The 18,455-nt window shown below is 38.7% G+C and overlaps 1 protein-coding gene across 4 annotated transcripts in view; it reads right to left on the reverse strand.

The window, feature by feature from the left end:
• The window catches only part of Mastl (microtubule associated serine/threonine kinase like), a 46,132-nt gene that overhangs the window by 5,161 nt on the left and 22,516 nt on the right, over positions 1-18,455 (reverse strand). Inside the window, exons 8-11 of one of the 4 annotated variants that reach the window (XM_052729059.1) lie at positions 16,862-17,935; positions 15,290-15,431; positions 5,533-5,646; positions 5,092-5,193 (exon numbers count right to left, since the gene is read on the reverse strand). In XM_052729059.1, coding sequence (XP_052585019.1) covers positions 5,092-5,193; positions 5,533-5,646; positions 15,290-15,431; positions 16,862-17,935 — 1,432 coding nt within the window. Of the gene's footprint in view, positions 1-5,091; positions 5,194-5,532; positions 5,647-15,289; positions 15,435-16,861; positions 17,936-18,455 lie in introns of all 4 variants that reach the window. The other 3 variants (XM_052729058.1, XM_052729061.1, XM_052729060.1) reach the window with 3 other exon arrangements.

Raw genomic sequence — 18,455 nt, forward strand, 5'->3', positions numbered from 1 at the left:
TTCCACATACACACTGATGATGACCGACTGTATATTTAACTTACTGTTCTATTGTTTCTGGTCTTTTTATGTGTTTGCAATAAGGTCTCACTGTGACCCAGGCTGGCCTGGAACTCACTGTATAGCCCAAGCTGAAAGTTTTTACAGTCCTCTTCCTTCACCTTATATGGGTTTACAGGCATGGACCACCATGGCTTTGCTCTGGTCTTTGATGACATTTCTCTCACATTCTCTCCATGTCTCTTTCCCTTACTTGGTTCCACTGACTGCATCCTTAGCATTTACTAGCTAGTACTGCAGGTACATCTAGAATCTTCCCATCACAGCACTCCTGCTTATAAAATGTCAGGCTCTTCACTTTTTGTTTGTTTCATTTTGAGATAGGGTCTCTATGTAGTCCTGGCTGTCCTGGAACAGGTCTCTGTATAGACCAGGTTGGCCTCAAACTCTGCCTGCCACTGCCTCCGGAGTACTGGGATTAAAGGTGTGCACCACCGGGCCTAGCTCCTCTTCACATTTTTTTTCTCTTCTACCTCCTAAAATAAAAACATGCTCACTTGTTTGACTAAACTGTGATATTTAATTGCTAGAAATAAGCTCCCCTTTCTTTAATCTTTTACTGTTTCTTCTTTGCCGTGCTGGTGACTGAACCCAAGGCCGTGCGCACACTGTGCAAGTGTCTACAGTGGGCTACACCTCCAGCCCCAACTCCTCACTTTTTTTTTTTTTTAAATTATGGAGCCTAGGCTGGCTTTGAACTCACAGCAATCCTTCTGTCACAGGCACCTTCCTAAGTGCTGAGACTATATGTTTGAGCCACCACGTCCAGCTTTCCACCCTTTACCTTTTTTTTTTTTTTTTTGGTTTTTTCGAGACAGGGTTTCTCCGTGTAGCTTTGCGCCTCTCCTGGAACTCACTTGGTAGCCCAGGCTGGCCTCGAACTCACAGAGATCCACCTGGCTCTGCCTCCCGAGTGCTGGGATTAAAGGCGTGCGCCACCACCTTTTTTTTTTTTGTTTTTGTTTTTTTTTTTGTTTTTTCGAGACAGGGTTTCTCTGTGTAGCTTTGCGCCTTTCCTGGATCTCGCTCTGTAGACCAGGCTGGCCTCGAACTCACAGAGATCCGCCTGGCTCTGCCTCCCGAGTGCTGGGATTAAAGGCGTGCGCCACCACCGCCCGGCCCCACCCTTTACCTTTTAAAGCAACAATAGAAATGCTAGTAAATAAAGAAGTGACAAGGCAGTAAGTAAATAAAACCAAAAAAAAGTATCTACTTTTAAGGAGAAGAGGGTGCCTACACAGAATATTTGTATCGGGAATCTTGATTTAGGAGATTTATATGCATATAAATTGTTTTTCCTCTAAACTAAAGGACTGGTAGAAGCCAGGCATGGCAGCTCACACCTGTAATCCCAGCACTCAGGAATCTGAACAAGAGGACTGCTTTAAGTTCAGGGTCAGCATGGATTATATATGCAATTCTGGGTTATAGCATGAGATGTTATCTTAAAAAACCAAAACTGAGTCAGGCATAGTGTCATACGCCTGTAATCCCAGCACTTAGGAAATGGGAACAGGAGGCTATATAAGGGACTTCAGGTCAGTCTAGGCTATAATGAGACTGTCTGGAAAAATATGAAAGAGAGGGGGAGGAAAAGAAAGAAGAATAATAGAAAAAGTGATAAAATTCCAAAAATAATTTCCACTTGGAGATTTATTTTATCTCAATCTTTAAAATAAGTACCTAAGAATAGATAAATTTAAAAATTATTTTTGTATGGTGGTTCTCAACCAGAGTGACTTTTTCCTGTACAGAATTATTGGCATTGTCTGAGATACTGTTTTGGTGTTATAATGAGGCATCTGTTGTATAGAGACCAGTTATTCTGTTAAATATTCTGCAGTATGTAAGACAGCTTCACAATATTTTACTTGAAAGCTAAAAAATCATTCCAGAAAATAATTATATACTATATGCTAAAAAAAATGTAGGGCTAGAAGAAAATATTCTAACCAGTCATAACAGTGGAGACTTATTTTGGAGACTTTCATTTTTTAGAAGTATTGTTATTATCAGTGTAGCCAGAAAAAAAAATCTTAAATTTTATACATTTTATAATTTTCTCTATTTTCTTCCTAGCAAGTTAAAATTTTTAGCTTCAAATATGCTTTAAGCAGATATACTTTTTCTTAAATAATTATAAAAAAAGATTTATTTTTGTCTGGACCTGGTGCTGTATGCCTTTAATTCCAACACTGAAGAAATAGGTGGATTTCTGTGAGTTTGAGGACAGCCTGGTCTACATAGTGAGTTCCAGGCCAACCAGAGATGCATAGTAAGACCTCGTCTCTAAAATTTAAAGAAAAATTTTTTACATGTCTGAGTATTTTCCTGCATGTATGTATGTGCACCACATGTGTGCCTGATGCCCAGGGAGGTAAGAAGTGGCATCATATCCCTTAGAACTGGAGTTGTAAAAGGTTGTAAGTCACCATGTGGGTGCTGGGAACCTAGCTGGCTTCTTCTGCAAGAGCAGCAACTGCTCTTAATGGTCGATGCATCTCTCTGTCCCCATGATAGAATACTGTGCACAATAGGAACTGAACTCCGGTCCCCTAGCAACAAAAACAGTTGCTTTTTCTTAATCACTGAACCATCTCTCCAGTCCCTCTAGAGCCTTTTTAATGAGAAAACTGGGATACTTTGCCTCTGAATGTGCCTCTGTCTGCTGAGCTATCTCAGCAACCCTCTTTACTTAGTTTAAGACTAAGTCTGTATAAGACAATGCCTAGTATGCCATAGGTATTCAAAGTTAAAGGAAAAAATAACCCTAGCTCCTCTCAAATGATAGTGTTTTATTATTTAAATGTGTTGGCATGTGTGTGTAATGTGCAAGTGCAAGTTTGTATGTGAGTGCAGGCAGGCCTGTGCAGCTGTGGTACATGGGTGTTGATCAGTAGACAATCTTTGCTGTCAGGTCCAAGCCTTCCTTTTTTTTTTTTTTTTTTAAATATAGGCTCTTTTATTTACTTCATGTCTCAGACTAGCCCATGAGCATCTGAGGGTTCTCAGTCTTTGCCTCCCCTCTTACTGTGGCACATTGGGATTACAGATGTGTGCTACTGCATCCAACTTTATGTGTGTTCTGGGGATCCAAACACTGGTCCCTCATACTTGCATAGCAAATTCTTTATCTACTGAGCCATCTCCCCTGTCTATTTTAAATACTTTATTATTATTATTATTATTTTTTTTTTTTTTTTGAGACAGGGTCCCACTATGTAGCCTGGCTGTTGTGGAACTCACAGAGATCACAGAAATGCAGCTAGGATAGCATTTTATAATAGCAACCTAACCAATATGTTTTGTTCAGATACTCAGATGTATTAAAAATAACATTTCAAGACTGGGCATGGTGTCGTACACCTTTAATCTCAGTGCTCAGGAGGTAGAGGCAGGCAGATCTCTATGAGTTCAAGCCCAGCCTGGTCTACAAAGTGAGTTCCAGGACAGCCAGGGCTGTCAACCCTGTCTTGAAAAATCAAACCAAACCAAACCAAACCAAAAATTTCAAGGATTCAGAATGGCCAAATAACAATGTACACTCTTTGGAGTCCAATATGGGGTTTCAGGAGTTAAATGTGGCTTAATCATTGGAATTTTGAAAAAGCTCAAATGGAGTGGTCAGGTATGTGTAAGCTCACTTTACTTTACATAGGTTTCTGCTCAATCCTGCACCTGAAAGAGGTCTCCCCAAGTACTCTGTGCAGACTTGTCTCTAGGACTTACTTTGTATTTTCCCACTCTGCTTTATTTTTCTTCATAGTATTATGCCTACATGGTATTAACAACTATTTGTTTAAGGAAACATTTTAAAGTAAGTCCCACAGTGAGAGGGATTTGAGTAGTTCAGCCTTGGGTAGCCCCAGGACCACAGCAACATTGACAAATGTTTCAAAGTCATCCAATAGGTTTAATTATACCAATAACTGTTGATCTTTATTTATTTGTGAGTCTGTCTATCTGTCTGTCTGTCTTAAGTTCATAAGTAATCATGAAAGCCAGAAAAGGGTGTTGTTTGCCCTGGAATTGGGAGGTATATGTTGTGAGTCAGTAGGTGTTGTTGGGAACCAAACTTACATCCTAGAACAGCAAGTACTCTTATCTGCTGAGTCATCTCTATAGATCCCAAACTGTTGACCTCATGAAAAGAACATGTAGAAGCTGATGCAAGTAAGATTCTCCCCACTTCTCTCTCTCACACACAAATAAATAAAAATTAAAAAAAAAGATGTGTGTGAGCATGGGCACAGATGCCATGGCATGTGAGTAAAGGTCAGAGGACAGCTTTCATGAGTTCCTTCTCCACTGTGGATTCTGGGATTTGAACTCAGGTTGTCAAGTGTTTTTGCCTACTGAGCCATTTTTCCATCCTGACATGACATATTTCCAAAGTTCATTCTTTTGCATATACTCTGCTTCATGTAGAAATGCATTTTGGGTCACAATGCTTATTTGTCTATATTACAATAACATAATACAAGTTTTTTAGGTGCTGAAGCGTGAACCTGATGCTGGACACAAAGTATCTTAGCTGTATCCTTAACATTAAGAAAAAATGATTTTAAGGCTGCTGTCAATGAGCTTTACCTCAGTTTCAAAGTTAGGATCATGTATACATCCCCAAGCATTGAAAAAGCCTTCAAATGATTCATAACGTACTGAATATGTCTTATTTGAGGCAACCTGGGATGAAATGCTTTGTTAGTAAGAATGGAATCAAAACTTAAACAATACAAAATTACACAACAGGATATTCATAAAGAGATGTGCAATAGTTGACTATCAGGTATAGAAAACCCAAGATACAATATAATACTGTTTCTTGTACCTCATGGAAAGTTACACAATTCAGTGTGTGAGTTGCAACTAGACTGCACTGAGTTTTGAATTAAAGACAGTAGACAAGTGCATATCTAGAGGAACTATCTTTTTACCATTAAGAGGTCAGATTACTGTACTAACCTGATGTTATAATTGCTACCTGGAACCAAGCAAGCGTAAAATAGTTCATTGACAAAAAAACCTTACCTTTCATTCCAGCTCTCTTTGTATCATCAATGGTTAAAAGTATTTCCATTGCACTCTGAGCATGATCAGATAACTTTTCTTCACCTTCTGGCCAAGGGATATCTACAAATACAAATATACAAGTAAAAATGTTCAACTTTCCTTTGGGGATCCACACTTGAGTATGTCTTACTTTCTGCAAACCTTGGAGAAGTTGACACCCATAATCTGGGTGTATCTTACTTTGAGTGCTTCTTTTTCTAATACCCCTCTGAATCCAATCTTAACTTTATATTAAAATACTTTTATTAAATAGGTTTGTTAATCATTCCCATAGAGATAAATGAATTTTTTGTTCTATGGATGGAATTAAGGGTCTTGTGTATGCTTGATAAGTGTTTACAACTGAGCTACATCCTCCAACCCTGAATCTATCTTAATAAAGAAAAAAATAAAAATCACCTCTTTTTAAAATATTCTGGAATACTTGTTGTGGAGTTTCATCATTAAAAGGGGGAATTCCAGTTAGAAATTCAAACAAGCAGACTCCAAGTGCCCACCAATCTACTGCAGGACCTGGGATTTAAGAGGAGATGAGCTGAATTTGTAAGCATGTTATACAGATATTTCACAACTAAAACTTGAGTATACTGATGCTTGAGCAATCAAGACCTTCTTGATTTAGGACTTCCTTCTGTTTCTGTACAGTATAAAAACCAAATTACCTTCAGTTAAAGGCAATGGGTTAACCATTACCTTAGTTTTTTTTTTTTGGTTTTTTGAGACAGGGTTTCTCTGTGTACCTTTGCGCCTTTTCCTGGAACTCACTTGGTAGCCCAGGCTGGCCTCGAACTCAGAGAGATCTGCCTGGCTCTGCCTCCCGAGTGCTGGGATTAAAGGCGTGCGCCACCACCGCCCGGCTTACCTTAGTTTTTAAAAGGCTTAAATTTGCAGTTGTTACAGATACTTAAAGACATTTCAAGGCCACTTCTTGATTGACTAATAACTTCTGATATTTTGAATATTTTATGAATTCTAAATCTTTAAAGTGCAATGAAGGAGTATATTTAACTTAAAGACTATTTTCTGACATAGACTTTTTTGTTTGAGACAGGGTTTCTCTGTGTAGTGAAATAGACTGCCTAATTTCAAGTCAAGAAATGACAGCATAGCTGGATCAGCACTCAGGAGGCAGAGGCAGGCGGATCTCTTGAGTTTGAGGCCAGCCTGATGTACAGTGTAAGTTCCAGGACAGCCAGGGCTACACAGAGAAACCCTGTCTTGAAAAAACCAAAAAGAAATGACAATATTGAAATGATTATACTGGCTGGTATTCCAGAGGACCTGTTCCATTCCCAGGACTGCATGGCAGCTTACAACCATCTGTAACTCCAGCTCCAGGGGATCCAATACTTCCTCTGGTCTTAGCAGGCACCAGGCATGAACATGGTGCACAGGCATACATGCAAGGCAAAACACCCATATGTGTAAAAATAAGTAAAATCTCAAAAAAAAGAAAAAGGCATGTTCCACTGTAGAAGTGGTTACATGCAACTGTATTAATTAGAGAACAAAAAGGTGGGACTGGAGAGATGGCTCAGTGGTTAAGAGCACTGGCTGCTCTTCCAGAAGACTTGGGTTCAATTCCCAGCACCCACATGGCAGCTCACAACTATCTGTAACTTCTGTTCCAGGGGATCTGGCACCCTCCTTTCACACAGATATACACACGGGGAAAACATCAATGCACCTAAATAAATAAATATTTTTTAAAAAGGAACAAAGAAAGTCATAAATTAGGCATGACCAAATACACTGGTGGTGCCCACAGGTAGGTCATAGAAAAGTAGGAAAAACTCAGTTATAGTTTTCAGATGCTATCTGATGACATTCTTATGCTTTCGGATTGGTGGAAACGAATGGTTTGCCAGGAATACACTTCTGTTTTTGTTCTTTGCTTTAAAAAAATTTTATTTTCTAAGACACATTTTAAATGTTTTGATAGTCAGAGGATGTTAGGTCAGACACAGGATTTACTTCTTAATGATTTTAGCAACTCCCTCCAAGGCTGCATTCCTGTCTCTTCAGCCCAGTCTTTTTCAGACAGCATTACTCAGTCTTCCTAGCCTTGTAAACAAAAACATTTGGCCTCTGCCTGCACAAAATGTAACTATTCTGCCATTATGGGGACCTGTGAATGAAATTCCCAGAAAGAAAGTCCACATCTGTGTTAAAGACTCTACAAATCAAAGAGATTTTACTTAAATCTCTTAAGTATTATCTAACAGCAATGTATTAATGTTTGTCTTTATTAATTAATGACTGACAACTTTACCTTCTTAGTAGTAAAAATAGACAAAATATATTTAACATAGGATAAAGTCTAGAAACCATGTAAAAGTTTCTCCACATATAAGCTAGTTCTTTAACTTTTAAAAATACTCTAAATGTATATTTTAAGTTTGATTAGTAAAAAGCAGTTTAGCAGTTTGAGCACGGTGGTGCTTTGAATGAGAATGGTCCCCATAGGCTCATAGATTTGAATAGCTGGTCATCAGGGAGTGGCATTACTTGAAATGATTAGGAGGTACGGCCTTGTTGGAGGAAGTGTGTCACTGGGGGTGGGCTCTGAGGCTTCAAAAAGCCCATCCAAGCCCAGAGTCTCTCTCTTCCTGCTGCCTATTAATCCAGATGTAGAACTCTCAGCTCCTTCTCCAGCATCATGTCTGCCTAAATGCCACCATGCTTTCCACTATAATGAAAATGGACTAAACCTCTGAAACTGTAAGTCAGCCCCAGTTAAATGCTTTCTTTTCTAAGAGTTGCCATGGTCATGGTGTCTTCACAGCAATAGAACACTGATTAAGACAAACACTTAATAAAACATGTTATAATAGTTTAATCATCCACTAAATGCAAGACATTAGTTATCACTCTTACGGTTTTGTTCTCTTTTTTTGCCTTATTTTTCGTAATCAACCATTGAAAATGCCAGATTCAAATCATTCAGAAAGCTCAAAATTAATGTCTTAGTATCTACAATTTTGTTGGCCCTGACTGAGATAAAGTCTTTGTATGCCAGATTTTAAAATTCTACATTTAGAATCTGTCATAAATTCTACATTCTAAATGTCTGTATTTTAGCTAGGCCTAGTTAATGACCTGGAATAACTGGGTTTTATTAGCTCAGTGAGACAAAGGATGAGGGAAATGTAGACAGGCAATAATCCCTATATATTACTGCCACTGATATTTTTAAATAATCCTAAAATGCTTACATTTACATATAAATACATTACATTAAAATATACATTTATAGGTACATAAATAATAGAAATTTTAGTTTACAATAAGTTAAAAATGAAGTGGCCAAAGGTTTGTTATTCCATTGTTTTCAGAAATTTTAGGGGCAGACTGAGTTTTTGCCCCATGCTGTTACATAGGCAAAAATGAAAGAATGTTTATAAAGTAAAAAAACAAAACAAATAAAACCCCTCAAATAGCCCAACACTATAGCTCTGTGGATAAAAGCAGTTGCTATGCAAGTTTGACAGCCTGAACTAAATCCCTGGGATCCACGTAAAAGTGGAAGGAGAGGACCAACTCCACAAAGTTGTTCCCACCTTTACATGCATGCTGTATGTCACACACAGCACATATACATGGAAAAATAAAAACAAAATTCTCTGGAAGGCCTGGGAAAAACAACAAATCAAACCCAGAAGTAATTAGTAGAAATAAGGTCAGGGTAGAGCTTAATGAAATAGGAAAAAAAACAAAAAGAAGTAATGAAGTAGAGGTGGTTTTAAAAAAGTTAAACAACATAAACTAACCAAATTAACCTAAAGAGAAGACCCAAATTAATAAAATTAGATAGACGAGACATTACACCAAATACCAATGAATTCAGAAAATCATATTTTAAATATAAGAATCCTACCATCTACTTAGAATAAAGCTACACTGTTGGGTACCACAGATAGATGGCTTCAGCAAAGCAGGTGAAAGGCAGATACAGGCTTCAGATGCTGATGACATTACATTCTTAGCTCTAGGACAGGTGGAGGGTAGTGATCTGCTGAGAATAGTTTTGGTTATGAGAATCACAAGGATGTTCGATCAGATGGGAGTGGGTAGTACATGGCTTTCAAAGGTACTAAAAGAAACTCAAAATAATTTGGCTCTTGTCTGCAACATAATTGGGAAGTTCAGTTTTTTGGCCTTGAAGACTTTAACATGTGTGTTGGGCTGGGAGATGGCTCGGTGCTTGTCAGGTGCCAGACACTTTAATCCTAGCATTCTGTAGGCAGGAGCAGGAGAATCTCTGTGAGTTCGAGGCCAGCCTGGTGTACATAGTTCCAGGCCAGCCAGGGCTACATAGTGAGACCCTGTCTCAAAAAAACAAGCCTCCCCCGACTCCCCGCCAAAACAAACAAAACAAAACAAAACAAAAAAACAAACCCCAAAACCCAACCCAACTAAACCAACAAAAATCTGTGCTTGTAAAGAAGGCATGTGGATCTGAGTTCAAATTCCCAGGCTGTATGTAAAAGCATAGGTGCTATGTCAGGAGTCTGCACCTCAGCGCTCCTACAGGGATATGGGAAGTCTGCAGTCACGTATGTGTATGTACATACATGGGCATTCTCACACACACACGTCTTTATCAAAGGTGTGCCTCTTCTTTGGGAACTTCAATTCACAGTTTCTTCTTAAATTTTTTAAAAATATGTATTATTATTTTTATTTATGTGTCTGTGTGAGTGAATGCCATGTGTATACATGTGCTTGGAGGCTAGAAGACGTTCAGTCCTTTGGAGTTGGAGTTACAGGCAATTGTGAGTAGCATTATGTGGGTGCTGGGAACAGAACTTGGGTCCTCTGGAAGGGCAACAAGCGCTTTCAAGTGCAGATCTGTCTTTCCATCCATAGCAGTTTTTTTTCTTTTTAATAACAGAGAAACTCAGTTTCATAAGAACTATTCACTTAAGTATGGTATGGTAATGAAAGGGAGTTAGGAGGTACATTTTAATAGGTAAAACTGATTTCTAAATCGAACATTTATTGGAATAAAATTTTATTTATTTTTGGACAGAGATTATATTATATTACCCAGACTGACCTTAAACTCCTAGGCTCACGCCATCTTCCTGCCTCCTCTTCCAAAACCAATAATCAAACAAAAAACCAAATCCTAAAACAAACTTGAAGAAATGGGAAGTAGTTGACATTCAGGTGTAGAGTACATGCCTGGGTTCAAATCCATAATTCCATAAAAAACAACCAAGAAAAGATTAGAAGAAGCATTTATATTATGGATTAAATTTTGTCACCACTTCCACTAAAAGTACTGGGTCATTTGTAGATATAATTATGTTAAAATGAGGTTATCCTGGTTAGGACAGGGTTATAATTCAGTATGACTGGTGTTTTTATAATGAGCCAGCTATGAACATGGAGGCTTAAGAGCACCTGGTCGATGTGATAAACAAATAAGAGTAACAATGAATGGTGTGGTGGCACACACCTTTAATCCCAGCATTCGGGAGGCAGAGCCAGGAGGATCTCTTTGAGTTCGAGGCCAGCCTAGTCTACAGAGCTAGTTACAGGACAACCAGAGCTGTTACATAGAGAAACCCTGTGTTGAAAAACAAAACAAACAGAAAAACAACAAAAGAAGAGTAACACTGAATAGACTACTGCCAACAGGAAGTGGGAGAGCATCAGAAATCACAATGGGTATGCTGGGTAGTTGGGAAGTGCTGAGAGCAGAACAATTGAGTCAAATGGGGCAAGCAGCACATAGATTGAGCTACACAGCTCTACAAGGGGCAAGGAAGGCAGAAGCCTTATCCAAAAGGTAAGCTAGGGAGCGCTGATGAGGAGACTGGCAATCCTATCCACAGGAGAGGACCACAGATGCTTCAATCCAGTCAGGGTTCATGGGACATGGACTGATGGAATTAGTGAGGCAGCAGAGAAGTCGATTTCCTATTGTGCAGGACTGAGCTGCACAGGGGCCCAACATCAGGAAACATAAGTCAGGGAGCCTAGAGTCAACCAGGCACAGCCACAGGACTAGGACAGCTGTGGGAGGTAATGTGGATGGGGAGGGCTAGATGATTTGCAGAAAAGTTCAGATGGCAGCAGACTCATATTAGTCAGTGTTGGGGAGCTGGGAGCAGAATCCTTCCCCTGATAATTTTGGAGCCAGATACTCGATGTCTAGGTCAGAAGCAAACCACTTTAATACTTTTTTTATTTTGCTCCTGCATTACTTATTAATTTATTTTGTTTTTGTGTGTGTGCTGTATGCACGGTATACGATGTGTATTTGTGTGTGTGTGTGCACTCATCTGTGCATGTCAATGTGGAGATAAAAGGTCAACAATAGGTGTGATGGGTTGACTCAGAATGACCCCCGTAAGATCATACACTTGAGTGCTTAGTCATCAAGGAGTAAAACTCTTTTATAGGATTAGAGGGGTTAGGAGGCATGGTCTTGTTGGAGAAGTATGTCACTGGGGGTGGGCTTTGAGGTTTCAAGTCTCTCTCTCTGCCTCTCTACCTGCGGGTCAAGATGTACCTTTCAGCTACTACTCCAGTACCTGCCTGCCTTCTTACATGTTCCCTGCCATGATGGTAATGGACTAAGCCTCTGAAACTATAAGCCACCACCTCAATGAAATGCTTCCTTTTTAAGAGTTGCCTTAGTCACAGTCTCTTCACAGCAACAGAAAAGTACTAAGACATCAGGTATCTTCCTTTATTGATTTCCTTATTGATTGATTACCTTACTTTTTTTGACACAGGATTTCTCCCTGATTCTAAAGCTTGAAAATTGTCCTTTGAATTATACACACACATACATACTAAATTAAGAAACAGATGTAATAAAAAGTACACACACACACACACACACACACACACACACACATGACTTGAAAGCAGAAATGGGACTATTTGGGTAGAGGAAGGTGTCTAGTGAATAGAGGCATCAATATTAGCCAATTATAGTGATACATACATATATGCATAAATAAAATGTCATAATGAAACTCTAATTACTTAGTATGCCAACAAAGATTAATAAAAGAAATTAGTATATAAATTATAAAATTATGATGATATTAGGTCAAAATAATGAAGCCACATATAAAGAGATGGAAACGGAGCAGTGAAGATGGTCAGGAAATTCCACAAGCTTGCAGAGCAGGAATGAGCTCTCCTACAGGTTTCAAAAGTGTCTGCTCTGGACTTACGCTTTCAGATCTTTGAAGTGTACATTTTTGCTGCATTTTGAGCTACCTGCTTAGAAGTATTTTGTGATATTTGCCCTGGCAGATGAATACAGTTCACTTCAGAATGTAGAAAGAAGGAAAAAAAGATAGTTTTTTTTTTCTTTTTTTAATTCTAATGTACCTTTCTGAAGGATGGCTCATTTCTGGATTGACCCATTCTATGAGGGTATAAATGAGGGTTATTTTTGTTCTTGTTTAGAATGGCTCTATTTATATAAAATGCCCAGAATAGGCCAAGCTCATCTAATAGGAAGTAGATCAGTGTCTGACTAAGGCTGGGGTAGGATGAAAGGACAAGAGAAAACAGATTGTGGCTTTTAATGGATACATAGTTTAAGGCTGATGGAACCTGATATTGTAATAATGCTTGTACAACCTGTGACTATACCAAAGCAAATGCACAAACAAAACTCTGCATTGTATACACTAATTGGGTGAATTATAAAGAATGTAGATTATAACTCAAGAAAACTATTTTCCAGGAGCTGGAGAGATGCTTCAGCTGTTAGAGAGTACTTGCTGCTCTTGCAGAGGACCTGGGTTTGGTTCCCAGCACCTACACAGTGTCTCACAACAATCTGTAACTCTAGTTCTAGGGAAATCTCACATCCTTTTCTGGCCTCTCTCGATACCAGGCAAACAGATGCTAAGCATACATAAATGCTCTCATTCATACATATAAAAATAATAAATCTTTTAAAAAAAGGAACCTGTTTTTTAAAAAGGCTAACGCCTAACTAGTTAACCATACTTTGCCATGAAAGAAAAAGTTGTTTTCACTTTGTAATTACATTATAATCTATTCTACTTAGTTGGTACAAAATCTACCTATGAGTTATTTATTTACTTTAGGCTTGTATTTAAATTTCACAAGTACAGTGAAAGCTTATGCTTTTGTATACAAATGTTTATATTTGTTGGTTCAATTCAGGGCAATTCTGAAGAGTCAAAATGATCTAAGCTAAATTAGAGATGGAGCTGGTAGATTATTAGGTTTGAGTATGTCAGACATGACTTACAAGCTATGATTCATACAGGTTCAAATGATGAAGTGGGAAAGAAAACTATCTGAGTTTCCCTGGGGAATTGATGCCTTCTGCTTACCTTTGGGATCTCTCAGATATTGAGAAGCAGTGTAACCTGCCTTTCTGGACTACTGCAGGGTACCTGGAATGTAGGGTATTTGGCTATGCTTATGTTGAAGTTCCTATTATATAAATCCAAAGTATAAAAGAACTGTTAGCTTTGCAACTCATGACTGTATTAGTTGCTGTTTTCATGGCTGTGAGCAGAAAATGAGGTTAAATTCTGCAGACTAAACAGAAATTCGGGGCTAACTTTGTAGTCACGAGCACGTTAGCCCAGACTAAGGTGGGACTTCTCTGGATCAGTGAGACTGAATCAAAGGTGAAACCACTGCAGCTGCGGATGTGGCCCAGTGGCAGAGCTCTTGCTTGGGGAGCATTTAAGGCCTTGGTTTTGATCTTCAGCCCACAAAGTAAATAACACAGGAGAAATGGCTACATGCTCTACAGTGTTTATTCCTCTACATCAAGAGAATGTTTTTTTCGAAATGTGTATAGTGTGATATATGCATGTTTGTGTGTGGGAGTGTGTGTGCACATGTGGAGGCCAAAGGTTTGTGTAGAGTGTCTTCTTCTATCAGTCTCTGCCTAAGGTTTTGAAACAGGGTCTGACTAAACCTGGAACTCACTGATTTGTTAAGACTGGCAGGCCAGCAAGACCCCAGGATCCTCCTGTCTGTCTTGTCAGTGCTAAGATTGTAGGCACTGGCCACCATCCCCCCCCCCCCCCCCCCCACTTCATGGCTCATTTTTATGTGGGTGTCCTTGTGGGATCTGAACTTGGGTCCTCATGCTTGCACGGCAAACACTGCACTAACTGAACCATCTGTCTTCCCAGCCCCAGGTTGTTTCTTTTTGTCCTTTTTCCACTTCAAATGCTACATGGCAAAGAGATGCCATGCATTCTTTTTTTAAGTATTAAAGAAATGTATTTATTTAAAACATTCATTTGTCAGGTTTGGTGACACACACCTATAATCCCAGGACTTGGGAGGCAGAGGCAGAGGGACCTCTGGTTTATAGAGTAGGACTGAAGGGACACTAGCCCACTAGAGCATGTGGGGCTCTGGCAGGCCTTGCCCTTTTCCCCCATTCCCTCTGCCTTGCTAAAAACCATTAGATTACATTCCTGAAGCTAGCCACCAAGGTCTATTCCCTTATTTGGCCCTTATTTCCTCCTCCTGAGGATGACTACCAAGTCCAGCGATCAGAAGCTCCCTTTGGCTCTCCTAATTAACATACCCAATTAAAACGAAATACCTCATCCTAACACGGGGTTTCCCCTTTCCCCTTTATAAACCGCCATTTGCCTGTGTGCCACGTTGGTCTCCCCTCTATCCAGAGGCAGTCCTTTGTCCCTCCAGGACAAATATCCCTGCCCCTTTCTCTTGTCCCCTTCCCCTTCTCCCTTCTCTATCTCCTTTACCACCGCATCCTAGCCCATTCTAACACAGACCTCCCCACTTCTTCCTCTTAAAATTACACCTGCAAGGTCATTTGCTGCTCTTTTCTGTCTGAGTCAGAAAGCAGCCACTTTAACTTTTCTTCCCTGCTTAATAAAGGATCTCTCTGTGAAAACAGGTGTTTGGGTGTGTTTTGTGCCTAATCTGGAAGGAAGCCCCCTGCTGTGTGGGAGTCCCCTTCAACAACAACAAAAAGAAAGAGACATATGCCACTGTATGGATGTCCGAGGACGACTTCTGGGAGTAGAGAAACCATGTGGGTTCCAGGGATTGAACACAGATCATCAAGGAAATTTAAAACAATGTCACATAAAAGGATAATGTAGCCATGGGTAAAAATTTGAAGCCTAAGACACAATGTATACCTTACCGTGGGCTGTACCCAGTAAAAGCTCAGGTGCCAGGTAATCTGGAGTTCCTAGAATTCGTCCGTCATCTGCTGGGGCTGCCCCTCTTCTTACACTCTTTGGAGTTCTGTATGATGTTCCCAACTTGACCTGATTTCCTGGAGTCTGCTAATTCAAGAAGAGTTCAAGACACAACAAATAAATTTCTTTTAGATGACCAAAAGCATTGAAACAACAACAACATAAAGCCTCTAGGTATAAAAGATGCATCCAAATCCTTGATCAGGGATTTGAAATATACTCATACTAGTTATAAGGTCCTATGTATAATAAAGTTCAATAGCTCAGATAACATCAATTATTTCAATAAGAAATGACTATAAAAGAAAAATATTTAAAAAAGACCCAAGAACAAAATTTTCTTTTCTTTTGAGATAGTTTTACTATATAGCCCACACTGACCTCAAACTCATGATCCCCCTGCCTTAGCCTCCCAAGAGTTAAGATCACAGTTTTACAACAAGGCATTCTGTCTTAAGAAAAGTATCTTCACAGCCTGGATTGATACAAAGAATAAGAAAAGCCATGGCTGACAAATGGTTGACTTATTAAGACAACATGTAAGATAAAATAAGTCTATCATCTCTTGTATTAAGTGGTACTTAAAGGGTTTTAAGGTAATTGTTGCTTAACAACAACCTCTTGAAACAAGTATGAGTGGCTTTTATTACAAGCAGTTGGAAAACAGGGTTTGAGTTTAAGGGACATCTAAGCCCTTAAAGGAAAGCATAAATCTTATAACCTAAATTTGAAGCTTAATCTCTTTATAATGCCCCTTTAAAGGAATAAAAGAAATGGAATTTTTGGTTTATACAAGTATAGAAATTAAAGACAAATAATTTAAATATATATGCTGTTGGAGGATTGTAGCTGGAGTTTTCCTGCCTGGCCCACAGTCAGGACAAATCTCTCTCACCTGCCAGTCCCAAAGCCGCTCAGACCCGACCAAGTAAACACAGAGACTTATACTGGTTACAAACTGTATGGCCGTGGCAGGCTTCTTGCTAACTGTTCTTACAGCTTAAATTAATCCATTTCCATTAATCTATACCTTGCCACATGGCTCGTGGCTTACCGGCATCTTCACATGCTGTTTCTCATTGTGGCGGATGGCAGTGTCTCTCTGACTCAGCCTTCCACTTCCCAGCTTTATTCTCCTCCTTGTCCCGCCTACACTTCCTGCCTAGCCAATGGCCAATCAGTGTTTTATTTATTGACTAATTAGCAACACATTTGCCATACAGAACATCCCACAGCAGAGGATAAGATAGACTTCAATTTCATATTTCAAAGTACTATTAAGATCAGTGAAAATATGTATTTTCTTAGTTATATAACTGTTATATAGTTATATAACTGTTAAGAATAATACACATTACTATCAGCATTACATTTGTACATGAAAAATTTTCAACAATCTATAGGAGGACAAAACTGTATAATTCATATCATATAACCTACCCGAGAGGCAAGTGTGTGTCTTAGGTTATCACTCTAACATTCAAAGAATAAGGTGTTAACAAACTGTAATATACCTGATGTGACATACAGGATCTTCCTTTCTGAGTGGGGGTCACAGCCATGGGATATGAGCCACTGTAATCACAGGAGATGTCCATAGCATCTAAAGAAGTTATGCTCATCTTGGACGGTTCTGAATTATAGGATGCATTAATATGACTGTTAAAGCTTCGAAAAGCTACGGCATTTGTTTTGCAGGTTAGTGGTTTCAATGCTTTTGAAGAGGAAGCCAAGTTTTCTTGGCACTTTGGTAATACAAGTAGATCTTCAATATTTGATTCTTCAAAAGAGCATTCTTTGTTGCTTTTATCTGGTTCTGAGGCCTGAATTTCCAGTGAACTTTCCATCATAGAAATTCCAGGAAAAGATGAATCTGAATCCACGCAGACAGTTTTAGAAGCTCTATCCTCATCAGAACATACAAAATTAGAACTGCGTAGGCAGTCCTTTTTACTGGTCATTTCACAATCTTCATCTAGTTCAGACATAAGGTTTTTTGCTATCATTGGTATATGTAATTTTTCTGGGGTTTGTTTATCAGTAAAATAGGGGACAATGTTCTCCTTATTAGCAGAGTCATTCTGCTGACTTCTGTATGCTGATAGCCTAAGATTCTGGACTTCAGCTGTTATGCCTGTATTTTGATTTACATAGCAACCTATTACTTCCTTACCTTGCTTACACTCTATACAGTTTTTTTTACTTTGTATAATTTCCTGACAAGGACTAGAGTCAACCAATTGAAAACTTCTTTTAAAATTTCTTTTACCAAGGTGTTCTTCAGACATGTCACTAGACTTTATAGCCCACTGATTGGCCTGAGGGAAACCAGACTGTCTCATGTCAATGATCATGTTCTCATCATTTATATCCAGTTCTCTCGCTTCACAAGAGATTTCCTCGGAGAAGCATTTTCTAGGGAGGTTCAAATGGTGGCTTCCAGTGGCAGGAATGGCACTACTGTCATGAATGGGAGAAAGCGCTAATTCAAGATCTGTTTTTGTCTCAGTAGCATCTGTAGATTTTGCATAAAGCATTTCAACTGCATTCCAGCTCATCATTGTACAGCCAGAAGACTTGGTACTTTCCTAAAAGGAGGAAAAGGCTATTTTTAGTTATAAACCTTAGATTCTTTAAAAGCTTCTAATCTATGATCACTTACATGAGATAAGTAATCCAATGAACTATTATGCTGTCGTTTTTGCTTTTAAGTGAAGCAGAAGAATTATGATAATAGAGAACTAAAAACAATTATTGTATAAGCTTACAATACTACACTACTTATAATGACATTGTTTTGAATGAAACATTGGTCAAAACTTAAATAAATTATGTCCTGATACTTATTTGGATACCATATACATATTAAACAAGAAAAATTAATAGAATATATTTAGACAAATTTAAGGGTAGGGCTATATTATAAATACATTGTCTATTTTGCAATAGAAGTATGGTGATTCTGTTTAAAATTGCAAAATGCAAGAGCTTAAAACCTAGTTACTGAAAAGTTAGAGGCCAAAAATAATTACTGTAAACATGTATCACTATATAAACAAATAGTTTAAAGTACATCAATCTATTTAGCTAACAATTGCCCTGGAATAG

This window comes from Peromyscus californicus, unplaced genomic scaffold (genome assembly GCF_007827085.1).
Source record: "Peromyscus californicus insignis strain IS unplaced genomic scaffold, ASM782708v3 Scaffold_8__1_contigs__length_139910024, whole genome shotgun sequence".
NCBI lineage: Eukaryota > Metazoa > Chordata > Mammalia > Rodentia > Cricetidae > Peromyscus > Peromyscus californicus.